The 25,916-nt window shown below is 49.9% G+C and overlaps 8 protein-coding genes across 8 annotated transcripts; 3 read left to right on the top strand and 5 right to left on the bottom strand.

The window, feature by feature from the left end:
* Window positions 1–1,047: 1,047 nt before the first annotated feature.
* On the bottom strand, window positions 1,048–2,476 carry Aud_000105 (uncharacterized protein; the record flags this gene model as incomplete). The annotated part of the gene is made up of 2 exons (XM_043285622.1): window positions 1,048–1,460; window positions 1,519–2,476. 2 exons carry the CDS (start codon window positions 2,474–2,476, stop codon window positions 1,048–1,050), a joined length of 1,371 nt encoding a protein of 456 aa, XP_043141557.1.
* Window positions 2,477–3,140: 664 nt separating this feature from the next.
* Window positions 3,141–3,673, bottom strand: Aud_000104 (uncharacterized protein; the record flags this gene model as incomplete). Its single annotated transcript, XM_043285621.1, has 2 exons — window positions 3,141–3,330; window positions 3,387–3,673. The coding sequence occupies 2 exons, from the start codon at window positions 3,671–3,673 to the stop codon at window positions 3,141–3,143; spliced, it is 477 nt and encodes a 158-aa protein (XP_043141556.1).
* A 3,063-nt stretch (window positions 3,674–6,736) lies between these two features.
* Aud_000103 (DUF3632 domain-containing protein) lies at window positions 6,737–7,759 on the top strand (the record flags this gene model as incomplete). Its single annotated transcript, XM_043285620.1, has 1 exon — window positions 6,737–7,759. The coding sequence occupies one exon, from the start codon at window positions 6,737–6,739 to the stop codon at window positions 7,757–7,759; it is 1,023 nt and encodes a 340-aa protein (XP_043141555.1).
* Window positions 7,760–10,388: 2,629 nt separating this feature from the next.
* Window positions 10,389–11,606, top strand: Aud_000102 (FAD-dependent oxidoreductase; the record flags this gene model as incomplete). Its single annotated transcript, XM_043285619.1, has 2 exons — window positions 10,389–10,919; window positions 10,980–11,606. The coding sequence occupies 2 exons, from the start codon at window positions 10,389–10,391 to the stop codon at window positions 11,604–11,606; spliced, it is 1,158 nt and encodes a 385-aa protein (XP_043141554.1).
* A 1,653-nt stretch (window positions 11,607–13,259) lies between these two features.
* Window positions 13,260–15,360, top strand: Aud_000101 (amidase family protein; the record flags this gene model as incomplete). Its single annotated transcript, XM_043285618.1, has 2 exons — window positions 13,260–15,121; window positions 15,168–15,360. 2 exons carry the CDS (start codon window positions 13,260–13,262, stop codon window positions 15,358–15,360), a joined length of 2,055 nt encoding a protein of 684 aa, XP_043141553.1.
* A 437-nt stretch (window positions 15,361–15,797) lies between these two features.
* Window positions 15,798–17,915, bottom strand: Aud_000100 (cell wall cysteine-rich protein; the record flags this gene model as incomplete). The annotated part of the gene is made up of 1 exon (XM_043285617.1): window positions 15,798–17,915. The coding sequence occupies one exon, from the start codon at window positions 17,913–17,915 to the stop codon at window positions 15,798–15,800; it is 2,118 nt and encodes a 705-aa protein (XP_043141552.1).
* A 3,315-nt stretch (window positions 17,916–21,230) lies between these two features.
* Aud_000099 (SDR family oxidoreductase) lies at window positions 21,231–22,281 on the bottom strand (the record flags this gene model as incomplete). The annotated part of the gene is made up of 3 exons (XM_043285616.1): window positions 21,231–21,430; window positions 21,496–21,718; window positions 21,775–22,281. 3 exons carry the CDS (start codon window positions 22,279–22,281, stop codon window positions 21,231–21,233), a joined length of 930 nt encoding a protein of 309 aa, XP_043141551.1.
* A 1,396-nt stretch (window positions 22,282–23,677) lies between these two features.
* Window positions 23,678–25,402, bottom strand: Aud_000098 (Zn(II)2Cys6 transcription factor domain-containing protein; the record flags this gene model as incomplete). Its single annotated transcript, XM_043285615.1, has 3 exons — window positions 23,678–23,983; window positions 24,055–24,651; window positions 24,860–25,402. The coding sequence occupies 3 exons, from the start codon at window positions 25,400–25,402 to the stop codon at window positions 23,678–23,680; spliced, it is 1,446 nt and encodes a 481-aa protein (XP_043141550.1).
* Window positions 25,403–25,916: the final 514 nt, after the last annotated feature.

Raw genomic sequence — 25,916 nt, 5'->3', positions numbered from 1 at the left:
TGAATGTAGGATAGCCTAAACTGGAAGTTGGTACATGCTTTGAGATTCTCCAAATACAGCCAAGTACCTTGAGCGATTTTCCATTGATCAGATTGGTAGTCTAGAAGCGAATCACTGCGAATCCTTCCAAATGATCCTGGCTGCACTGTGGCCTAGATGGCGCCCATTACAGGGGGTTCCTGACATAGTCTAAGACTATACAGACAGCCTCGAGCACAATGATTGCGACTTCTGTTGACTGCCTGGCGCAATCTAAGACTCCAAGGTGGCAGGTTTAACCGATACTACCGTCCTCGTTGTGCTGTCTCGAAAATTGACTCAATCCTAGTGAAAAAGCACCCTGGCCAGGTAGTAGTATGTTGATGGAAGTTTTATCTCCACCAGTCATGATACGAAGTCACGAGTTGATATGCTCCCCACATAGCAGCCTTTAGCATTCGTCAGACTATGAGTAATAGCTAATCAGGCAGATAGCCAGAGTTGTATCGATTCTATTGAGCGAGTAGAGCTCTCTGTGGCACGCAGCACTTGAGTTGGCCGACAGTAATGGCTTTGCTTCTATCAATTTGGATAAATGGTTTTGCCAAGCTTCGGAGAGAGCTATAGATCTTTCAGACGTCGAATTATACTTTTATGGATCCTTTCATTTTCTTCCCGAGGTTTGTGCCGCGAATACTCAAATAGCCAATTGCGAGACATCCTTCGAAATTGGCGTTCTATACGCTCCTCGACCATGATAGAAACTTGGACAAATAATCCAATAGCCTGAATGAATACAATCTGCAATAGGACATTTAATGTCGTGCGACTCCTATACAGTGTGACAGATTGTTTCCCTTGCAGACCCCTCCTATATCCGTCGCATTATAGCCACCGAACCACGTGGTGCTGCATCGCTGTACGATCAATTCAACAAGGGAGGATATAGTGGGGATGATCAGCCCATGGTACCTGCAAGGCAGTCGTCTCATTATATTTGTCATTCATACAGCCATTATATCGACTATCATAATATTATATCCATATCCAACACATCCCCTCTTACTCCTACCCAAATGAATATTTGAACATATCGTTACTGTCAAGCAACACGAAAGATTCATACCGAAGTCCCCTGTCCACCGGCGGCTGTTCAACGTCACGGGTGACATTCGATGAGACTTCAGCCCATCCCTTCCACAGAGCTCTCCAATAGCATGCCTCGGCAGCTGGGGTTAGGTATCGCTCTCGGAAGGTTTTGACACTGTTATTGGCTATACGCTCTGCCTTGTCCGGGTTCTTCAAGAGTTCGTCCATGCGTTTTGGGAGATCAGAGAAGTCTCTCTCGACTTCCACATAGTTCTGTTCCGGACCGGACGATACGAGGAGATAGTGGTGATGTTGGATATGCTGCAGCTTATGCGCCACGACGACGGACCGACAGGCTTGTCGGTATTTAAGAGATGCCGAGTATGCGCGACCTGGATATCAACGATATCTGTCAGCCTTGTCCAGCAAGTTGAGTTGAAAGAAACATACCTTCGACATGTCCAATAAACATGTACCGACAGTGATCTTCCATCGACAAGAAGTTGGCCTTCTTGCTCCAATCCAACTCCTTCACATCACTCCAAGGCTTACTCCGTGCAGTGTCCAAGAGCGCCCGACGCAGCTTTGGTGCAAAGCTCAACTTCCCCCGCCAGACCAGCTTCTGTTCTTTATCTGCGAATTTCAGATTGGTTTCAGCGGCCATGATGCGCTGTAGGACTTGTCCGTATGGGCCGATATTACTCTTGGCCCAGGACCAGTACCCAAAATCGGGCATCAGAATGACCGACTCCTCGGATGCTTTCCTCGATAACACCCAGACGGGGTGGCCCACCGCGTCAACGTCGTCCACGCGGTCTTCGATCGAGAAGATAAACTCGATTGTGGGGTGCGAGGTACGATTCGAGGACGCGGATAGCGCCCGATGGATAGATCCTAGAGTACCAAGGATCTTGCGCCGGTGGTCGGCCCCTTTTGCTCTTGTCGCCACGACGTACAAGTCTCCGTTGGAGATGATGGCGCGAGCCATACCATCCTCGAATGGTACCGCACCCAGATCGTCTCTTGATATGCCTCCTCGCGATTTCCAATACTCGATGCCGCGGTGGATATCCTGGAAGAGACCGGGGAATGCTGCCTGGCATTGACTCTGGCTCAGGCCTAGCTTCTGGTCGTCTCGACCGTACTGGAAGCTCCAAGCTGCAAGGGGTTCTGGTTCCGATGGTGGTGGCGAGGCGAGACAGGTGAGGCAGTCGGCGCACTGAAATGAAGTGGATGATTGGCAAGTACAGTGGCCTGCTGGGATGAGTTGTGTGAGGAGCGGGGGGACATTATCACGGTCCGAGTTCATTCCAAACCATATCAAATAGACGAAAACACCGCAAGCGCCAACGCCGACTGCGAATAGCATCCGACGAAGTGAACACCAGGTGGCCCATGACCGCTGCATGATGAGAATGATGAAAATGGCGGGAATGATTGTGGGATACCTGGAGAAGGTAAGGAGAACACCGAACCTCCCCCAGGCAGAAGGCTGAGCCAGCGGCTCAGAGATTGCCTCAGCCCACAGGGGAGGGACTAGGGACTGCGGGTCTTTTGCCCAGACAGGTTAAGGATAGGATCCCTGAACGGGTTACCCAGTCAGCCTAAAGGTATAGTCAAACGAAGGGTTCGTGGTGGAGGTTAGTTGGGTTGGCGTACATTTAGACCCAACAAGATGACCCACAGGATCGTCGCCTCTAAACCCTCTCAACCAACCGGATCAGAAATTGAAGACTACCTGTCAATTAGTCCCTGAGTTAAGAAACACTACAGCCACTAGCTATGACTGGCTAAATGCGATGTAACCCTTGGACCTTCTTCCTATCCCAATTAGGGAAATTTATTTCAAAGTGAAGCAACTGCTAAGCGATGTCCATCATGAAAATTCTAGTACGGTTTGGTGAATTTGAGAAGCTTCAAATCCATACTACTTTCTTCCAATTGTAGAGAAATAATCGGACTCGAACTCAGCTACATTCTGGAAACTAAAAGCCAAGGCTGGGGCCCTGTGGCCCTAAATACAAATGTGTACGGTATGCACCTCCCATCCGATCAGCACGCCGGAGCTCCATTTAACAACCCGTCACCCGGTCAATCTTGATCATACAGCCGTTGGCGATTTGCTTGCGTCCGCAATGGCTGCAATGGCCTCGGTTGCGGATGTCATTGTAGGCGTCCATCAAATCCTGCCCCATGACTTCACAGTGGTTGCCGCTGACAAAAAGGCCGCAGGTTCCACTGCAGGTTCCAGTATTGGATTTGCTTTGTCGAGTTAGTGAAAAGTCAAATCATCCATTCTCATTAAAGCGTAGACATACTCGAGGTAAGTGCTGTAGGTGTTGCTGGGAACAACCTTGCGATAAGCATCGTCACAGCTAGAACCGAGTCTTTCGCACAAGGCAGAGCCCTTGCAGTCGACGTCCCCTTCGGACAAGGCCATCAAAACATTGCCGGTCTCCGCAGAGGGTTCGGTTTCAACCATGACGGATTTTTCGCCATTGAAAACGGGGAACTTTTCACCCCTAGCAACGATTGGGCCGGGGACTGCTGCCGCAATGGTGGCCAGGACAGTGACGGCATAAACGGCGTGGTTGATAAGCTGCATTGTGGTGGTTTGGATAAAGGGCTCTTGGTCAGAGAAAGACAGAAAGATTGTATGGATTCTGGATGGTAGCAGGTAGAGTTCCTGAGTGCGTTGGTAGTAGAGAAGTCGTCCAGAGGCAGCGAGCATCGACCTTTTTATATCCTTCCGGTCACAGAGATTCCGGCCATGTTGCCCACTCGACTGGTATTGGAGTTCAACTTCCCGACAAGTGTCCAGTTTCCCATGGACTCCGCTGTTGGATAGTCGCCCTTGGGCTAGAGAGTTGGGTTCTCGATGGAGTAATTGTTACATCGCCTCGATGGACAGGCGTGCAGGACTGATATCAAGCGTTGGTGAACAGGCGATTGACCGACACGTCCCAATCAGATTGCTGCTCAGAGTATTCAGTTGGTTACGGATCCTGCCAGCGTCTTTAGTGGCAAATGTTCCATGACACTCTGGAAGTTGAGCGTGAAAAGGGCGCGGATAGCGCGTGCCGCAGTTCATTCTCTATGTCAAAGCTATCTCGATCAACTACTGATCTTGCACAAAGCTGCCTTGCCAGGAGATGTCCCACGACACAGCGCTGGCTATGCGGAGACATGGGACGGAAGTCGTGGTCACCTTTGCATATCATTAACTGGATTGGTATCAGACCCTGGTGATAATATCTACTTTATAAGCGACTACAATGGCAGGGTTCGGAGCAGGCTCAGCAAGGGCGAGTTTTTACCTAACACCAGGCAGAGCAGTGGCATGTGTTTCAGTCATCCAGCATACTTTACAAGCAACTATTCAATACCATATCTGATCAAGGATGGGCATACATTGTAGATTCGGTGTTACTATGTTCTGTGAAGCCCAAGGTCCATGTCAATGCACCTGATAACACAAAGATATCAAAAAAGCCATGATCCTTCGGCCTCAGTTGAAGTAGTTCTATAGAGCCAACAACTCTATAGAAAATGTATAGCTTTTTCCTAATCTATCTAGTATTCCTAAGCACCCTCTGGCCACTGCATTACTAGCTCAAAATTGTAACCCGAAGGTACGCCGCCGACTCGCCTAAGAAGTTTCATTGATTGACACTGTGAAGGTGGATAGTTCTAGGTACTTTTACGCTATATCCCACGATTGGTCTGCGGTGCTTGTTGTTGCCCTGCCCTGTTCATATGATCCCTGTTGAGCGGCGATCAATGACCACCCTGCCCTGTTTATATGATCCTTGTTGAGCGGTGATCAATGACCACAGTGCTAAAGGGGTTTGACAAAGTTCGTTGCCGCGAGCTTCCAGCGCAGGTAATAATCTTCCTACATTGAATGATGTTGCATCGCGTTCAGAAGCGAAGCAGGAATACTTCATGGACAAGGTTGCCTTCGTGGCCCTCTCCGAATTGGCCCAGAATGGAGATTGGACAGGAACGACAGTCCTTACGAAAGCTCGATGCCAAGGGTCGAGTGTCAGAAGTACCGCATGGATCGAGCATTAGTCATGGACGATCAGACGATCATCATGAGGCTGTGAGCTACTCCACTTTTCTAGAGACACTATTATTGTTATACATAAGCTTGATGTTGGTCGAAGCTGTGCCGCAATCTCCTTAAGACAACACTAATGCACGGGCGTATATTTGTCGTTTAGTGGGGGCGACGGTATCTACCGGTAAGATGCCAATAGGGGGTATCCACTGGGGCCATGCATTTTCTGTATTGGTACCCTTCTCCATTGTGCGGCTTGGGGACAGGAGCCAGCGGCTAGTCCACTGCGAAGTTGGACCGTGGCCGTATACCAACAATCAGCTAACAATATAGCCTCAGGCAATTGGTTGATGCAGCATATTCCTTCTTTGGAGGGACGCTTGGCAGGTTGGGATGGCCTAAATGTTCCCATGCACCTTACTGTTGTTGCGAGTTTGCCCAGGTACCCAGCCTTCAACGACTCGAAGACCTCCGACTGTGGTACTGTCTGAGAGCTCCCACCATGGATTGAAATCGAGTCTATATAAGATGACTGCAGACCCGACATACTGGAGGTTAGATGAAAACACAAATCCCTTTTCCCAAATACCAGTCCTGCTTCTCAGGTAACCAAAGGTGCACCCCGTCATCATGAAAGCTTTTACCCTTACGTCTTTTGGACTTGCCCTCTCTGCTGCTCTGGGAGCATTAGCTAGTCCAGTGAGCCCTGGGTCTCCTACGTCCAATGACTTGGATGTCAGAAACGAAAACAATCACCAGGTTCAGTACCCAGGAGTAAGTCTCTAAGGTTTATTGAGGTACGAGACGAAGAGCCTGATCTTTCAAAACTAGAAGTGCGATCCAAAAACGAATCAATGCCATTATGAGTCACAAAGTGGGCTGAACGCTATTTGTCATTGCGACTTCAAAAAGGTAAACTGCCCTGGGCCCCGTTACTCCAAGAGTATGCTAATTTCTACACAAAGTGTACCGACGCAATTGAGACTAAACAATGCTATTTTGACTCTTACACTAGAAAGTGCGTCTGTCAGGAGAGGGAGACCACTCCTCCCTGAGGCGGGTAGTTCTGTGCTGCTCCTGGGTTGATTGTGAAGCAGCCACTGTGTAGAGGAACACCTACAAGTTTGCTGCATTTCAATATATGCTGTCCTGTTTTCTACACTATATCTGTATCGAGTATGACTGCTATCTCGACTTCTATAACTAGCTTCATTGTATTTTCATTTCTGCTGTGGAGTGCTACAGCACTAGAATCTAGTCTGACCAGGATTCCCCTAGATAGTCAGCGTCACTAGCCCCAGATATCAAGTCATGGACACGCCTTCTGCAGATCCCAGTGGGTCTCCTACCCTGAACGAGTGGCGTGTCACCAATAGTAGACGGGCCTGATTGGAAGCAAAAGATTGTTGCTGCCTGCCACAGAGACAGCATCTCCTTACCATACTTTATCTACTCCTCAGCCATTTTTTATTTTATAAATAATATATCCGTTGTCTAATCCCATTGCACTCGCTTTCTCCTACGTTCACCTCATTTCTAGAGATTCACTCTCGTGACCTCATCAGCAATCGGTACTGCCAGCTCATTTACGTTCCTGAACTCAAGATGCACGACTTACTAAGAGATTCACCAAGCTCACCGCCGCGGGATAGACCTTCCGGCTTCGCTGCATGCGACCCAGCGGATCTGGCGGATCTGGTGGAGGCTGCTCGAGCAGGGGATTTCGACCTCCTCCGATCTGTAGCACATAACAGAGCATGGATCGTGGGCCAAAGCTATTGCCGGAGCCGGGATTCCATTGATTCCTGCGAGCCGTATCTGCATTCTCTCTGGTACGTCTATTACCAATGCGCCAGACATGTCTCCCACGAAAGCTTTGAGCAAGACAGATGGATCCTCGACATCCTCCGGACGCGGGGACGCGGGCCTCTAACGAGGCCGGCACCGGGCGCTGGCATCGATATTGCTAGAACTCCCGATGGTACCGTCTGGAATGACCTGCCGCTCCTCGCGACGGACATGACACAGTTCTGGATTAATGACTGCGCGGCAATGGGCTCAAAGCTGCGTCTTAATGCTGCGTCCTTCCTTGCGAAGCTTGCATCCACGCGCGTTGCGAACGATCGGCTTTGCCAGATTGCCCTGATTCTTTTTCGTAATACATTCGAGGCAGTGCGCCCCCTTGGAAGCTCTAATGAGCCGGAAGATGAAGATCCTCGCCGACCAATCCATGTACTTACTATTGCTTCGTTACTCCCATCTGCATGTGCCTGGATCCGAGAAGCCGGGCATAACATCATACTCTTATCCGATGTCTCATGGAATGATTGCTCTAACAGTACCATTGGGAAAGGTGGCTTCACCTTTGTCCAGTCGGAGCTAGGTCAACGAGCACCTGATGGATTTAGTCCCTGGAGATGGTTATACTGGCTTAAGCGGTTACATCAGATTGCCGATGAAGCATCAAAAGCAGATGAGAAGATTCTTGCAGAGCAGGCCGCGAAGGCAATTGACATTATGTTAAGTCACGTCAAGCAGAGGAACTCTAAGATTCTCAGGGTGTTTGAGGCAGCGGGCGATGCTGTGACCCAGGATAAGGATTTCTTGGGTCTGACGAAGGAATGGTAGATGCGGCACAACCAGACTTGACGTGAGATCCTATGTCCAAGGACTACTGTATCCATCTTTTTCTTTCTATTCCCATGTAGCATGTTTCTAAGCCCTAGTATATGTCAAGGAGAAATTGATTAACATGGGTAATTGATATGGCTCTGTGAACCGTGAATCTCAGGTATTTCCTTGTTTACTTGTCATGGACTCAGGGTTGATGGTTCTGAGATTAAGTGCATAGATAGACTGAACTCAATCTAAGTCCCGCTTTGGGTGTCGGAGCCAGCCGAGGAATCCGGCCAAGACCAGAGCTGGTAAGCTGCCAAATCTCCAGCGTTTGACTTTTGTATACAGCCATTATGAGCTCTGTTGGATTATCAAGGGTTATTGATTCAAAATATCTAGTTGTTGCTGAGATATAAGGGAATGGTAATCCAGACCCGGGGGGAAGGGGAGGAGGAGCAGAATGGGTTCGAGTTTTTGAAGAGCAGCACCTATTCATCCTTGAGAGGCCCTTTATTTAAGCTAGTCGATCCTCATCGGTTACCAGCAGGGTTGTGTTCTCCTTTAGTGGTGGCAGTGACTGAGGTCTCCACTAGACATGGATGCATGGATCCAAAATTTGAGACACGTCATTTACTAGACAGACGCTAAAAAGGGCACCAGGGTCAAGGCCAAGCCAGACCAATGTCGCGCTAATGCATAAGCTATCACACCCTGTCCCAAACTGTCGGGTCCACGCAACGTAATCAATGTTGCGACCAGGCCAGTTTGAACTGGGCTCGCAGCTCGGCGGGTGTACGAAAAAACTTGCCGGGTGTCGGTGAAAAGTAGGTCAGCGGGTGTCGATCCATGAATTAATTTCAAAGTGTATGGCTATGGCACCTGTTCAGCATATGCCTTGGGGGAAACCCCTCGGAGCAGGGGGGCACTAGCCGGGCAACCGGCCGGCGCTAACTACCATGCCTATATTCTAAGATACCACCACCACCACCACCCCAATTTTCAACCCTCTCCGACCGCGAACACCAACCACTAAAGGTTTAGTTTTGAATAGTATTAAATTAAATTATACACCTAACGTGATCACTCAATATCTATAAATTTATGCTTATTATGTATATATTCATTCTACCATAGTAAGCATACTATAGAGTATACACACAATAAATTAAAATACTATATAAAGAAATTAGTTAAATAAAGTAGAATTTTATAATCATCCTTGATATTACGCATACAATGAGTATAAATTTATAGATAGTAGGGGGTGGTTAGGGTAGGTATGCAATTCGAATTTAATACTATTTGAAATCAAACCTTTAGTGGTTAGTGTTCATGGTCAGAGAGGGTTAGAATTAGTGTAACAGTGATGATAGTAGGACAGAATGTGACCGACACCCTCTAAGGTCCAATGGTTGTCGAAGTTAAGCCAGGTTTTCCCGACACCCGGCGAGTTTTTTTCGACACCCGCCGAGCTGTGTCCCTGTTTCAACTACTCTAAGTAACCACATCCTCCTCCGCCCTGATTTACCTGTTGGAACCATGAGCAAAGGTCTTATGCACACCAAGCCTACATGTCCTTAATCGGCTCTTTGAGATAGCCTTACCTCCTCATTGAGCTCAGCCTGCCCAGGTGATCGGATCTTCCTATGATACTGTTAGACGTGGCAGGGAAGGAAATGACTCACTCAAATTAGTCTGGGCGTCAGGCCATCCAAAAGGGGCCTGGGCGATGGCCCAATTGGTTGGCTTGGAAATTGCACGTGTCACGCACATAATGGTTAGGTATGATTGTGCTGTGTGGACTACCATAAAGTAGCAGCACAACGCAGCCAATACCTGTCAGACCCAATCAGACTACAGTACAGCAGGACGGTCAGGGCGTGCTAGAGGGAAGACCTGGACCTCGCGAATGTACCGCAGTACCCCACAGACAGCTGGAGCTGGATAGATACTATAGGCAAGATGTATTATTCTGCGGAAATTGCGGACCCCTAGTATAATACCCGACTTGGGAGGATTTTGCTTGGCAGGAAATCGAACATATGCGCGTTTGATCCTTTACATGTGCCACCCGAGAGAGGCTGTGACAAGCCTTTAATGGCTGTAGCATTTGCAGTCCCCGTTGGTCAGTATGTCCCGAGTATTATGAATAGAATGAGGCTGTCCTTCAATCTTGAGCTGTAAGACCCAATAACAAAGTGGTAGGGTTAGCGGCGTCATGGATAATTACTACAGCCAAAAGAGATGGTATATTCTTGGCGCTGGAAATTACTTTCGTGGCCTACTGGTTAAAATAGCTGCAATTCGCATCGCCTTCTTCGCTTTTCGCAATCCAGATTTCATATACAAACGACCCTACACTTTCAAAACAGTGACGTCTACCACTATCCTACGTGTCGCAGCATCTTTGCACTATAAGCATGGCAGACAATGGCATTGTGGCTCTTCGTGCAAGTAGACAGATCATAACGGGGGACGGGAGAGCAATCGATTTTGAATACCCTGGAATTCAGCTATCTACAAACGATGAGCCCAAGGAGAAGCCCAACAAAGACAGCAAACACATCCTCATTTTGGGTGGTGGCGTCAGCGCACTGACCGTGGCTTGGATTTTCTTGATTCCGGATACCGAGTCACGCTCATGGCGGAACATTGGGCGTGGACAAAAGATTTTGTGAAGTCTCGCATCACCTCGCAAATCGCGGGGGCGCTGTGGGAGTACCCTCCAGGTGGCTGTGGGTTGACCGAGGTTGTATCTGCGGGTAGAGGATGGTCCACACTGGAACACTACCAAGAATGGGCTCTGCAGAGCTACGAGTTCTACAAAAAACTCGCAGAGATACAAAATTCCCATGAAAGAAGAGGGCGGTCATTCGGACTGAATATCACCCAGCTCCACCAGTTCTTTTTTGAGCCGATTGAGCTTAAAAGGGACACTGGCCGTGACCCTAACGCGAACGATAGCCATGCCATCAAACTGCAGGGTATCGAAGAAGCTGTTGATGACCACAGAATGCATGGCTACAAGAGGTACAGGACGAAAGAAGACCTCGAAAGGGAGTTTAAGGATTTCAGTTTCAGCCGTGACTACCGTGGAGGCTTCGAATGTGGCTATACTCATGACGCCCCGATTATCAATACGGACAAGGCCATGGCATATCTCATGGCCCTGGTGAAATGAAAAGGCGCCAATTTCGAGACCCGAAAAATCAAGGGCAATCTTCGCAATCAGGGCAAGGGTTTATTGGAGATTTTTGACGCTAATGCCGTGGTGAATGCCACCGGCCTCGGTGCTAAAGATTTACTCGGTGACGAGGACGTTTACCCCGTCCGTGGCGCCATTCTGAGAGTTGATAACACTCGTAATGGACAGTTCAATCACTTGAATAACGCCTACCTAGTTCCCGCGCAGAAGGACAATAATGGGGTGCCCGCCGGCGTCGTTTTCATTGTTCCCCGGAATGACGATATTCTCTATATCGGATCAATCATCCAGCCACATAATGACCAGGCGAATCTAGAGCCTGGTTCGCCTGAGGTTCGCGTTATGTGGGATCGCGCTGCAGAATTCATGCAAAGCCTTCGACATGCTGAGTTTGTGCATCACTACCCGTTTGCTCAAGGTCTGCGGCCTTTTACCAAGAAGAACGTCAAGGTGAGAGCAGATACGCAGGCTGGCTTTCCGTTGGTTCACAACTATGGACACGGAGGTTCGGGCTGGACATTGGGCTTTGGGACTGCTCGCTGTGCAGTCTACATCTTAAAAGCGCTTCTCGAAGAGGATTATGATGAAGCGGACGAAAAATGGAACCAAAAAGCGGAAAAGATCAACGAGGAGATATATGGAAAGCAAAATTAGTCGGCCATGGCAAGTTTCAGCACACAACACATCTTGAGAATATCACCATGATTCGCCCTCCACTGACTAGCACTATAAGACCTGCAGCGATCTCAGAATTAGATCGGATTACACCTATCAGCAGCCAGACAGTATTCCTTTTTGCATGTTCTCTCTTGTCTTATTCCTCCCATCGCATCGTCCGTTATTAGAGTCAATCCTAAGCTATTCCCGTCATGCTTAAAATAAAAAAAACACTACAGAGTAATTGCCTTCCCTGATGAATAGCGAATACATCAATTGAACCTATGCTATATTGCTCCATTACTTACTACTCACAAGGATACTAATAATGTAAAGCCCGCGTAAGCTGATAAGGAAGGATATATTGTAACAGACACTGAATTGGAGAAAGATCAGTAGTTCTAAGGATGCTATCGGGGTAGGATAACTGTCATTGTAGTTGAGGCAGAGCGTTTTATCATGTGAGCGTAGGGGGTAGTAGTACGGCTAGTGGCCGCCCTGTACATGCTTTGCTAACACTAAAGAGTCGACAAAGAGACAAGAAATACTAAAGATATAGTTAGAAATTCTTTAAATTTCTTCAACTATCGCTGAGCCATCATTAGTGCGAAAGAAGCACCCTGGCCCCAAGTATGAGAACTTCCCTCTGGTACCCACCCACAAGACCAACACGAAGGCTCCCTTCGAAGCCGGTCAGTCTTTAGCATCGGTGTCCCACAGGAAGGACCACGATATACCAACCACTAAAGGCCTTCGTGGCTTTACATTCTGTGGCTGGCACCACCGCCTGCGACACCTCTGTCGACCTTAGCGTTCATTTACAGTCGAGAGTGTCTAGCCACGTGATATACATACCCTTCCCCCTTCCCCCGGTACCTATTGCATTGCTTCATGTTGTTTCTAACTGTCGTGCTTTACATGAAGCATTTTGGAATTTTCTAGTGGGAATCTAGTCGATTAACGCTGTGCAGTGATTCGTTACAGATCCAATGGCTCGTCTGCTCCGATCGGTGATGTCGAGGCCACCACGCGAGAAAGGCCACAGGAAGAAGTCTGAATGGAGGATACCTGCTTGCATACAGCTTGCATGCTGCAACTAATTAGAAATGGACAAGATGGAGGAGACAACAATGACAAATTCTCGACCAGTTGTATTTTCATTGATCTAGGATTGAACGAATCATGGAGGCTCGGAAATTTATACCACGTGTGGAGAGAAACGTTGAGATGCATTGGAGAATTGAATAACTACTGATTGGCATCTATCCTTAAGCCTGATTAGTGGATTTGGAAAAGAAACAATGTGGACAGGTGTGGTGCTGATATTGACCAACTGAACAATAGGATCCCACGCGACAACAATATGAATGCTGCCATCCTTGTGAACGTTGGCATCTAGAAGCAACGGTACCTGGATATCTGCCGGAATAGGCGCAATGTGATCAAACATGTCTTGACTCCACCTATCCAGCCCTCGGAATATTGCCTAGCACGGGACGCGGTGTCGATCTGTCGTGCAACATTGGCAACAACCGTCAAATAGGACCGAGGGCCCAAGTCTCAAAGGCTGCTGTCTGCTTCGTCTACATAAAGACAGACAAGGAGGTCAAGAACCGCCAAGTTGATACATCCTAGAATGGTTTCTTTGTAATGAAGTCCTGGATATCTGTTTTTCAACAACCCTTGCTTTTCTGTACCGCTGTCTGTGGGATCTCTAGCCGACAGGATTCCATAGTGAATGTGCAGCTATCCGCTCCGGGGGTTACCTATGAACTTGGCAATGTCACATTCTTTGCCAACGTCCAACATCCCAAGGCAATCTTTAACTTGGACTACACCAATTCTTCCAGACTTGTCGCAGCGACAGTCATACTGGTGAACCAGAGTGTGGTCACCGGCAGCTATCTGAAGTCTACCCTTTCCCGCTACTTGACCGAAGATGATGTTTTCTCACTTGACTTCCTGTACGCAATCTATCTCACATCCACTGTCTCAAAGTCCAGATTGGACTCGACGGCAGAAAAATATCTCAGCAGCCTAGGCGTGAGTTGTCTTTTATTCAATGCCACCTCTTTTGAGAGTATCCCGAGCAAGGGACATGCGTTGAAGGACGACCACGCCACATCCCTACCACCAGGCCCGTTTACCATTCTCGTCAACAATGGGTCCATCTCTTTTCTTGACACCTACCGCCTGTATATTGACAGCTTTCGCACCTTTATTACCGGTGCATATCCCTCCAACGACGGCATTGATTCGTTTGCTACGCTACCTGCAATGAATCCACGGCCCGGGGGACCACTGATCCCCGTCCCTAGTCGAATCCATTCATGGAATGACAATCGACCCCTGGCAGGTAAACGGGTCTCTGTAAAAGACCTTTTTGACGTCAAAGGTCTACAAACCTCAGCTGGAAGCCAGGCGTGGATCCAGGTCACTCCGATTGCCAATTCGACTGCTCCTGCCATTCTACGACTGATCGATCTTGGCGCCGTGATAGTGGGCAAGTTCAAGTTAGCCCAATTTGCGTCGGGTGCAGATCCATGGAACTGGACTGATGAACAGGCCCCCTTTAACCCCCGGGGTGACGGGTACCTGACCTGCTCAGCCTCGTCCTCTGGAGGGGGATGCGGAATCGCTGCGTACGATTGGCTTGACGCGGCGATTGGGACAGATACTGGTTCGTCGATGCGTCGTCCTGCTTCAGTATCGGGGACTTTTGGCAACCGTCCTAGCCAGGGTATGATATCCCTGGAGGGTGCTGTTCCCTTGAATGCAGGGGAGGATACTGTCGGGGTCTTCTCGCGCGATCCTGTTGAGTGGGCCGAGTTCGCCAAAGCCTGGTATACCCCAAGTCTGCATGAAGATCCCTCGATTAATGGTCTTCCCTCTCTATCGGTACCGGACACAACAGCCTTCCCGAAGCGGATCTTATATCCAGTGGAGTATCTCCCTCTGGCCAATCCCGCAGCGCAGGCCATCCTCGACGGATTCCTTCACGGCATGACAAGGGTATTTAACATGAGGATCGAGCGCACGAACTTCACCGCGACAGCGAGCAATGCATCCATTTTCCCAGAGGTCCACGGGGATGCATTGGTCAACTGGAATCTTCTATACGAGGCCGCAGCGACGCTACAGCTGTGGACCCAGTCCACCAAGGTCTATGGACCCCTTATCTCGACCTGGGCTACGAGGAATGAAGGTCGATTCCCTCCTGTCGATGCGCAGTGGAGGGAGGCGTGGATTAGGTATGATGTCAGTCATATCACCCAGGCAATCTACGAGCAGGCCTTGCGCACAAAAGCTGCAGCATTCAACTGGTTCCAGGATGAAGTCTTGTACCAGACCTCCGACTCATGCTCCGAGGCTGTGATGATCTGCGACGGAGGCACCGGAGGCTTGCCGAGTTTCCGTGAGCAGGATTTGAACAACAGCCCAAATGCCAGCTTCATGAATGTGTTTCCAGAGCACGCAGACATCTCATGCAGCGGCATCTGTACTTTATTTGGGTAAGTAGCGTGCCGCACATGTCTGAAGCAAGCTGACTGGCTGTAGGTGTGTGGATTTTACCATTCCTCTCGGACAGGTAGACTACTACTCGCCAGTGACCATGGTGACAGAGCAGTGGCCGGTGACGATCAATATCATTGCTCGCCGGGGATGTGATTTTATGCTCTTCAATATGATCAAAAAGCTGGCAGAAGAAGGAGTGCTGAGATCTGTCAAGACTGGGAGGACGGCTTTCTAGATCCATCTTGAAGTCTACACATACCATGTCACATCACCAACTCATGAAGCGAGTTATGCTTCTTGAATAGTGCCTTTGAATTGTCTACTCCATGTCCCTGTCTCTATTTCCGTCCTGCGCGTTGAGATGTGAGTAGGCGGGACAACTGTCTGTCGTCTGCTTTCACTTTAGAAGATAATTCTGCATAATGAAGTGCCACCTGATGATTCTCCTGTTTTACTGCCGAGGACTTATCCTATCTCAATGAGAGTAACGGCCGTACTGAACAGTATATTAATTCAAAAACTTGGATAACGTGTCCTTATTTGTCCTATAGCACAAATAGACAACAGAACCGGGAGAAGACCAAATCACTGAGACTGAGAGCCCGAGCTGCCATGAGAAACATAAGTCAAATGCGTGTCAACGGGTATGCCCACTGGAGAAGCTCCATTCGGTCAGGGCACCAAAACCTGTTGAGATGGAGCAATAGGGGGACAGTATTGCAGCTCATAACAAGAAGGATTAGCATTAACGGAACATCTCGTCCCATCGTAGCTCGTTCCCTCGGGACACTGCGGATCATCCTTGGACGCGCAGAAGAATCCATTGAATTTCTGACCGGGGGGACACTCGGGTTCCGACGTTCTGACGCACTTATTATCCTTCAACTCCAACCCAGGGGGACATTCAGGCCGCTTCGTCGACACGCACATCCCCGAGTGGAATTCCGTACCAGGGGGACAATCGGGCGCCTTCTCAACGACACATTCCTCGCCGACGAGGCTGGACCCGGGCGGACATTCAGGCCTATTCTCAGAGACACACTGGTAATCCAGGAAACGGAATCCTGGCGGGCATTCGGGATTATCGTTTGCGACACATTCGCTGCCTCGTGGGACGAGACCTTCGGGACATTGAGGTGGTATGATCGAGATGCATCGGTTTCCGTCTTGCGATGTGCCTGGGGGACAGGACGGGGCGTCTCGATGGACGCAGTCGGCGTCGACGCGCTCGAGTCCCGGGGGACATTCGGGGTTCTCGGTGGACACGCAGTTCTTGCCCTCGACCCGGAAGCCTGGAGGACATTCCGGCTGAACGTCTGCAAGGCACTTGTCGCCCACCGGAGGGAATCCGTCTGGGCATTCAGGGGTTGTAGGGATGATGCAGTTGCCATTCCAGTACATCTGATTATCGGGACACTGAGGGGGCTTGTCGGAGCGGCAGACGGTCCCGATGAGAGTGAAGCCGGATGGACACTCTGGGGTTCTGGCGTCCACACAGTGATCTTTCACTAGACGGAAAGGAGGTGGACAGCTCGCTGGCTTGTCGCCCCGGCAGTGGTCGTCATGAATATGCGAGCCTTCTGGACAGGTCGGGGGTTGCGTGGACACACACTCTACACCATTGAACCGAGTAGGAGGCGCACAATATGGTGTTTCATCAAGTAGGCAGTGCTGTCCATTCCATACTCCTACGTCGCAGATGGGCGTCTCTTCTGATACGCAGTGGCCGTCCCGGAGCTCCAATGGGGACTCACAGACCGGCTGCTCGAGAGGAGCTGTGACGCATTTTTCACCGTCATAATTGGTTCCTTCCGGGCACGATCCGGGATCCGCAGGGATAAGGATGCAGGAGGAACCACCCCACGTCCAAGCCGTTGGGCAGCATCGCCCAGTCTGAGAAGGTCGATGGAAGGATGAAGCGAACCCAGGGGGACACACGGGCTCCTGTCGGCGTACGCATCGTTTGTTCTCCAACTCCAACCCTGGGGGGCACTGAGGCTTCAGGTCCGTTCGACATTGCCCATCCTCAACACGGCCCGATGTGCAAGAGGGTGGAGTTTGAGAGACGCATTTTCCATTTCGAGACACCGTTCCAGGAGGACACTCGGGGTCACGGCTCAGGCGGCAATGAGAACCGTCGTTCGTGTACCCAGGAGGGCACTCCGGTCGCTCTTTGGAAACGCACTTCCCATCAAGAACGACTAGCTCCGGTCGCCCACATGACGGCCCATCTTTGGCGATGCAGCTTTCGCCGTCGTAGCGTAAGCCATCAGGACAATCCGGACTGGACCGGGAAATACACCGATCCTTCTCGGGGAAGAAACCATGTGGGCACTGAGGGCCTTCCCTGTACACACACTGGCCGCCACTGAACCTATATCCGGCATCACAACCGGGAGGGATCGACAGCGTGCAGGCCCCGTTCATCCAGTTGGATCCCGACGGGCAGATCGGGTCTTGCGTGGAGACGCATAGATGGTCTTGGTATTTGAAACCAGTTGGGCATTGCGGTCCTTTGGTATGGACGCACATTCCATCCTGGAAGATTGTGTGCTCCGGACATATGTCTCTCTGATACAGCAGACACCTGGTCCCATCATACACGGTCCCCCTTGGACAGCACTTGAGATCGGTTTCGCCCGTGGTAGGATTACGCCAGGAGGACGGGACAATGTCGTCGAGGGTGATTGCGCGGGAGGGATAATCAAGAACTTTGTGCAATCCAGGCACCTGCTGGGAGGCGACCTGAAGTGCTCCACTGGCCAACAGGAGTACCAGGGGGACCTTCATTGATGACCTTCTTGCTCGAGGAATGGGAGAATAAGTTGAAATACGAGATAACTGCATGAATGATGTTCAATTGACGGATAGATAGCCTCGTTATATAGTCACAATTGGTAGCTTGAAGCCCCTCGACATTATTACAAGGGGACGGACGAGACACCCTGAGGGTGCAGTTACTACATCATTCAGGACTGTCCTGTCATCGATCGGCCGAGCGGGCAAGACCAGGCGAACATCCTTCTGTCGCACGGGGAATCGAGTTCGGACCCCCAAATGCAAGGTGATGGAGCTTAACTTGCAGTTACGGGCAGCGTCGAGGGCAGCCGCCTGAAGAAGTTGCAGAATAGCCCAGCAGCCCCAGCTGGAATCGGCATGGCGCTACTCCGCACTGTCTGATCATGGAGGTGGATCTGCAGGCATACTACATGTTTCGAACTCGTCATCTTTTCCTGTCTCAGCTCAGCTAGCCACAGTGAATAAGAAGCATGATACAGCCTATGAAAAATGCCTCAACTAGAGTTGCCATGCAGCCATTGTCACACTGCGCGCCTTTGGATAACGGAGACCTCACAGTGGCCACCAGTTCTGTCTAGAAAGTCAGGGACTCAGCTGGTGCAGATTGCTCGGTTCGACTGTCATGAGATTTACATGGTCGCTTCGTCTGCCTTTTTTTGGACAAGGCGGACATGGTGGCTACATGGAGCTGTCAGTTTGCAAGCATAGTGTGACTTGAATTGTCGCCAGTGGACAACAGCATGCATATGGATGCTCTCCTATAAAACTCACCTAGCGCACCAAGCTTGTCCCATTGCTTTCGCGGAGTATCATCTCCTTTCTCACTTCACCTTGCCAGCTCTTTTCAACATGGGCGCTCCAAATCTCTACCACTCTATACTCGTGTCCCTTCTGTGGGCATCAGTGTGGTTCAACAGCCTTGCAAGAGCCGACTACAATCGCCTCTGTCCCAATAAAGCAGGGCAAATCCAAGTCGATTCCACCTTTTATACCGTGACCTGTGATACATCCTACATATCTCCCGCACCCAAGAAGGTAAAAGAGGGCGGCTCCCCCGAGGACTGTGCTCGGCTGTGTACGGCGGAGCCAACTTGCCATGCCATGGTCTGGCATTCTGGAAACTGCTGGCAGTCCGATAAAACAGAGGCCATCTCATTCTGTGTCCCCGGCGCTGTACTATTGACACCAGGCAAGAAACAGGATCCAGTCACAGGACCATCACCTGGCGAGGAGAAACAGAAATGTCTCGAGGAGAAGGAGCTGTTGGCACAGGAGAAGGAGCAATGTGGTAGATCCTTGGTGCAGTGTGAGGCAGACAAGAGCGGCATATCTGCCGGCAAAACCACATGCGAGAACAATCTCGCGGCTGCAAACAGAGAAATTGAGCGACTGTCTAACCCAAATAGAGTCCCTGAGACCTTCGTTCCTGGTAGGCTTCACCTTATATATGTGGACGACCATGGCTCACATAATCTAGCCCGAAATGATGATGGACGTGAGTTGATTATTGCTGGGAAGAGATGGAAAATATATTACGCCAAGCGTATATCTCCCATTTTCATGTCGCGTGTCATGCTAATTGGTTTATAGTGAATGATCCTGGTCATTGGGATCTGGGTATTCTTACTGTACCCTCCTATGTGGAGTGCATGAAGCTCTGTGCTTCAAAGCCGACATGTGTCCGTACAGCATGGACCAACGATGTAGTCGGTTCAAGTACATGCTGGATGAGATCGCATGGCCAGCACACTGTTCAGACAGTCACTCAACCCTGGACTTCTACTCACCTTATTGGGCCCGCTTGAGCGTGAATATCGGACACTCACCGGCTCGAGTCAATGGAGGAGGGTGACGTTTGTCTAACTGCGGCGATCCTTTAAGTCATCAGTCTGTGTTTCGACTTGTTTCTCTGTGTGCTTACCGCGGTTGTTGAATCTGGGTCTGTAGATTTATAAAGGCTATTCTTCTTGTACGCAGCTCTCATGCTCCACCTCTCCAGAGTCCCTATCAAAGGATGTTCTGGACTCTGGCTGGTCTCGTTCGTAGTCAGAATCTACCTTTCAAACAACAAAACCAGGACGAACTTTAATCTGTTTGATGTCGTTACAGCCGGTAGGAGATCCGCGGAACGAGGATCGTCCAACTTAGCGGAAGATGCACCTGTGAGACGGACCGTGGTGGAGCGAACCAAAGCTGGGTCCAGAAGTGGGCAAACTCGCATGATCTGGCTGCCTGTGGTGGACCTGTAGTCTTCAGCTAGAAGGATAATCAACGCGGGGTCAATCAGGATAGCTAACTGCTAGCAGTCATGATTACCGGCAGAGAAGCTAGCTATAACACTAAAGCAAGCCTGATAAGACAGATCACATCATATTGAGACCTGTCAGATCAGCTCAGGACTGGAGCGGCTGCAAGAGCACACATGATCCCCACAGATCGTGTAACTGCAGTATCGCCTTCTCCCCCCGTACTTAGGAGGATATCTGGTATCTCTGCCCATTCATGTCGATCCCTTTATGCACGTTACCATGTCCGGATACGTCTGTAGTCCGTAGCCTCGGAATCGTCTGCAGCTAACCCAGCCTCTCATAGCTTATTGGATTCTGCAATGGCGCTAGTGGATCGGCTAAAATAGCTATTGACGAACTGACTTCTCGAGATTGCAGGATGGGAATGTCGCTGATAATGCCGCTGAACTTCCCATGCTTGACCCAGTGGAGGAAGAGTTCTGTCAAAAAGCCAACAGGATTCTCCCGTTCGTTGAGATGTATCAAGGGAACAGGCACTAGACTTACTGTGCCATTTACCCCGCAGCCGCTGAGTTGGTGTTAGATTTCCTATGGTTTTTGGCCAGACCTTCAGAGGTGTCTGACCTGCATGCCTTCACTGTGCCTTCACCCTTTGAGAGCTGGACCCTCCACGTCTGACTTAACAGTATCTTTCGTCCAAATCAAAAATCTGGCATAAAATGTATCAAAAAATGGACCCGATCACCGCTGTTGGACTCCTTGGCTCACAGCCCGTCGATACTGCTCGATCTGAGAGCAAGTGCTCCCAGATTCCACATCATCTGATCTCAGAGGGCATAGGCATAAGCCTAAACCTAATACTTGAGTCGTCTATTTTCGCACGATCTACAACAAAAGCAGGCAGGTCGAGCCAGCACTTTCATTAAGATTGACAATGGGACAGGGGGTACTTCTCTGAGCTGCGATGAAATGGCACTATTTAGATTTCAATTTTTACAGTACAACGCACAATTTAGCCTTATAGAGCTCATCTACCAAGTGCATATATGCCTTCGACTCAAAGAGACATCTGTGTCTGCTCCCATTCTTCAATCCCCACAACACCCACCTTGAGAAAGGAGTCATCCTCATCAATACGCTTTCTTAGTGGCCCGTCCAGCAGTTCTGTCACATCCCACTTTGCCCATACAAACCTCCCATGCAAGAACCTTGCTTCTGGAGATGCAGCCCACACAGCAAACTCCCCTGGTAAATTTTCTGCATCGACGTCAGCGTTGTCTGCATACGCTAAACTGATCTTCAAAGTGGTGTATGCTACTTACCGTCATCCCATTGAGGGTCATCCTTCTTGAAACCCGCGCGTTCGGCCAGTTCTGTGAAGACACCGCCAGGATGATAGCTAACTATCTGGAGTTCTTCGGGAGGGACGTCCTTGGCGATCTGCTGCACTAGCATTGTCCCCGCGCTCTTAGTGGCCCCATAGCTTGGGTACTGGCCGGTGAGTTTACTCTCGTGGATCGCAAGGGAAGCCAAATTGATAAGTGCCTGCCCGCCCTCGTCAGCACCAAGTCACCTGAATATATACAGTGGTCTGCGCTCACCTTTTGACGGCCTTTAGCACCTGGCTGCTTGTACAACCGTTCGGTAAAGTCAAGGTGCGTCCGCACATTGGTAATGTACTCTTCCCAAACCTTGTCCCTGCCTAGGTCGAGAATAGGCTGCGCTGAGAGCTTGGCTGCGTTAAGCACTACGACGTCGATAAGAATATTGTCGTTTGCTAGGTCGTTCCACAGCCTATCAACGGATACCACGTCGGCAATGTCGCATCTGAGCCCTACTGTCTGAGTGGAGGGAAACTCGGATGCGAGGCGTGCCGCGGCGGAGGCCACCAAGTTGTCCCGTCGGCCGATGATGATCAGCCTTTTTGCACTGGCCTGGCCGAAAGCCCTCGCAATGGCGTAACCTATGCCCGTGTGGCCTCCCGTGATGAGCACAGTCTTCCCTGCCTGCGAGAGCTCGGGCCGGGACGGCGCGATGGCATGATAGGGAGCATTGTGAACTCTCTTGGTGAAGGCGAAGCCTGGTGGCAAGGTGATGGTGGAAGACATGGTTGTTTTAACAGGTCGAGGCTAAGAACTTGAATAGAGACTCTGGAGTGTGAAATTTGCCACTCAAGGAGATAAATCGTTCGGGTGTCAGGCTATAAGCAGACCATGCACATCTCAAAGCGAAAGAGGCTCTATTTATAAGTATCACACTCCCTTTTTTACGCTTCCTAGAACCATCCCTTCCCTACAACAGCGCACCCAGTTCCCGGCACTTCCATTAACAAAGATGGTTGATAGAGCCACTACAAACATTAGCATGGTTCCGTCACCTGTGCCAACTCCGCAATAACATGTCAAACACATCAAACTCCGCAACGCACATCAAAACTCCGCAAAGCCTCCGCCGGATCCCAGTAAGAACTAAGAACTGTATGCGGGATTTTGGAGGCCTGCCCTCTCAATTGCGGCCCTTGTCCTCAACACTCCCTCGCTTTCATCTGAATCAATGTGGCATTCACCCACCGCTAGTTACCTGATCAAACGTTAATTAGCGGAAGTCGGAGACTACGCTACTGATTCGGTGCCACCTTTCCTTGGATCCATTAGGGCATTTAGCAATGAACTTAGCAACCTGTTCCTCTACCTACGGGGAAGTATGCCACCACGGCGCGGGATTATAGACGCATAGACGCATAGGCCATCCGCAGTCTCCATGAATCATTACGAATTTGGCCGCAGTTGTGTTCTGCTCTCGGCAGAAAATGGGTGAGTATTCGGCTGATAAAGCTAGTGAGACGGTGGAAATGAGACCGGTATGGAATTTAGAATCTGGCGGAGTTTGCACCAAAATTTATCAGCAGCTTACTGGGAAATGCTCTATTTGTAAAATATCCGCTGCTAGGACTCATAAGCTAGATTGGTGGCGTCGACCTTCTAGATCCATATCTAAGTATGTCCTGGCGCTCGTCCGGTGAGGGAGTGGCTGTGGCCGTGACACATTTCCTGAAGAATGGAAATTTGCCCCGTGCTGCGATAGAATTCATTATTCCTCTACACCCCTCATTCGGTAGTTAGCCAGCGTGACACATATATCAACGTGTCCGCCTAGCACCATATCCGCGGCGCAGAGGGGCTGGGGACATCCTACCAAATATGAGTAAATGGAGCAGGGAACCTATATTCACCCTTCCATCATCGATATGCATCTTAAGCCTCCCTATTATGTGCCCTCCTACCACTGCTAGATCCGAAGGCTAGATTTCCTTTGAATCTGCAAAAAGGGATCTTAGATCGGTCACAAAGATGATGCGGTAGATGGATGAAGAGGGGATGCACCATCTCCAATAATGAATTGGTCCATCCTCGCAATACCTACAAACCTACACTCAAAGAAGAGCAGTCAGTAAGGCATGGCCAGAAGAGCTTGAAAACTGCTGAACGAGGACGGGCATGAGACTCACGCAGCAAGCATGATCCATGAGAGGGGATCGACATCCACAGGCTTAGCCACCTTAGCAAAGTCCTCGATAAAAAAGTTCTGCACAAATATCTGCCGTTGTCCATGCCACGCGAGGAAGAAGGCGGGGCTGCTATCAGCTCTCCACAGGAGGCCAGATGCCGTCCATCGGTGCACGCGTACAAAGTGTCCCGGGTCAGGCATGTTGGTGTTCTTGGAACCGGACCACTTGAGCAGTGCATAGAAGGCAATAAATGTGTAGCCCATGAGGATGGTGCGTCGGAGGGACTCGTTGAGGATCCAACTCTGGAGGCATACATAACCCAATCAGTCGAGGTCGTCATTAGAAAGTAGATAAGTGGCGCTAGAAAACATACTTCCCACGACTTGGGGGCCGCCTGCCTCACTTCGGCTTCTTCCAGGAGAGACATTTCTGCCAAGTTGTCTCTGTACTGTTCGAGCTCGAGGAGCCATGCTTCAAGAATAGTCATATCCTGCTCTGCCTGGGCGCGGAGCCCGATATCCCCATCGAATAACCTCAAAACCTGGTACATCCAGAGAGCCTGCGTGTCCGCTAGTTTTTCATATACTGTATTCGCCGCGCCAGTCCCCACATCAGCCAGGCTCTGAGCCTGAGCATGCGCTGTCGTAGTGGCCGTCGACTCGTGCGATTGTGTCATCATGTGGCGATGACTACTGTGTGCTACTTCCTTGTACACCGCCAGGAGATCATCGACTCCCTCGGAAAGGACACGCAGAGCCCAGTCACGATTGCTGTCGTTGTGAGCGACATATGCAGACACTGCGGCGTACAGGGTGATTATAGAGCGCGGAGTGTCTTGACGATAGAGGTGGCGGTGGAGGAACGGTGTCTCCTTAGTGCGGACAAAGACACTAGGTATCTCCTTAATTGACTTTGTCATGAAACCGATCTTGGAGTCCGACTGGTAGAGCCTCCAAGGCTGGAAGTCTTCCTGATCCATGAATGGTGAGCCATGCCAAGCACTAGATAGGAGTCACAGTTGCGTAGGATAAGTCATAATAATGCCTCGAAGGTGACGAAGGTGATCTCCAATGTTGAGACAGAATTCAATTTCAAGTTGGCGTAGGACAGACGGCAAAGCAGCCAATATTAAGCAAAAAGATGGGCTGCGCAATTCGCGAGGACAGGAATTAACTTACAGAAACATCGCGGCTTTCATCTATGGGAAATCGGTGATTAGCGTGCAGTGGCGAGCTGGACATCCTGGATACCGCGGTCGTGCTTGCCTGGTCCTGGATCGCTAGAGCGTGCCACGGCTGCATGTCAAAGCCTTGGGGTGTGTCTGTCATATAATTCATGGGGTTGTCGAAGTTAAAAAAGGACAGGTCAAATGAGGGTGTTGGGCCGACGAGCGGCATCTGAGAGTTGTCCGCGCCAGTAGCATTGGAGGCAAACGGCTCTTGGAACAGAGGAGGCCCACGTATTGAAGGGTTGTCAGATCCAAACTCGCCGCCAGGGACTATGGACGACTCGTCAGGTGCAATGATATGATCTCCGAAGTCGACATCCACGGCGGAGTTGTCCGAACCAGACGCCGCGGGGTTCTTGTGGTAAAGACAAGGTAAGCCTCTCTCAGCGCAGCGAGTGCACTGCGGAGTTCGCTTGTCGCAGCGCCGTTTGCTGCGGACACAAGCTTTGCAGCTTTTCTGGCGCGACCTGTAGCTGGTCCAAGGATCGACCATGGCAGTGCACTATGAGGGACGAGGGAGATCGGTTTTAAGTATCGACAAGATCGACGAAGCGAAGGCGGTGATTGATGGCGATTCTGCAATGCTTCGGTAGGAAAGAATGGCCATACTCTGAGAGCTGTATTCTGAACTAAGTATCGCACAAGGTTGGACTATTGAGCCGTACCATCCGCTTTTCCGCGCTCTGACGATATCAGATATATTAGTCATCCAAAGAATTTCGGGCAGATTCCTATTGGGTACATAATTTCTATCTGTCTCGAAAGCGGCAGCTAGATCTATTTCGATGGTCAGGATAGCCAATAATGTCTTGGCTCCCAAATCGGTTGATATACTGTTGACTCCGGGTTTTGTTAGTATGTTTTTTATTCACACACTATACAGGGATCATGTAATTGGTGTATTGGATTCTGGCCAATATCTTGCTCCTGATCGTCTGAATAGTTAAGACTTCTACCTATCAGAGTAGGCAGTCATTTATTTAGAAAACCTCGTTAACTATTATGGT

Source organism: Aspergillus udagawae (assembly GCF_001078395.1).
Source record: "Aspergillus udagawae IFM 46973 DNA, scaffold_1, whole genome shotgun sequence".
Taxonomy (NCBI): Eukaryota; Fungi; Ascomycota; class Eurotiomycetes; order Eurotiales; family Aspergillaceae; genus Aspergillus; species Aspergillus udagawae.
The sequence above is the reverse complement of the archived record's forward strand: the minus strand, read 5'-3'. Positions and strand labels throughout refer to the sequence as shown.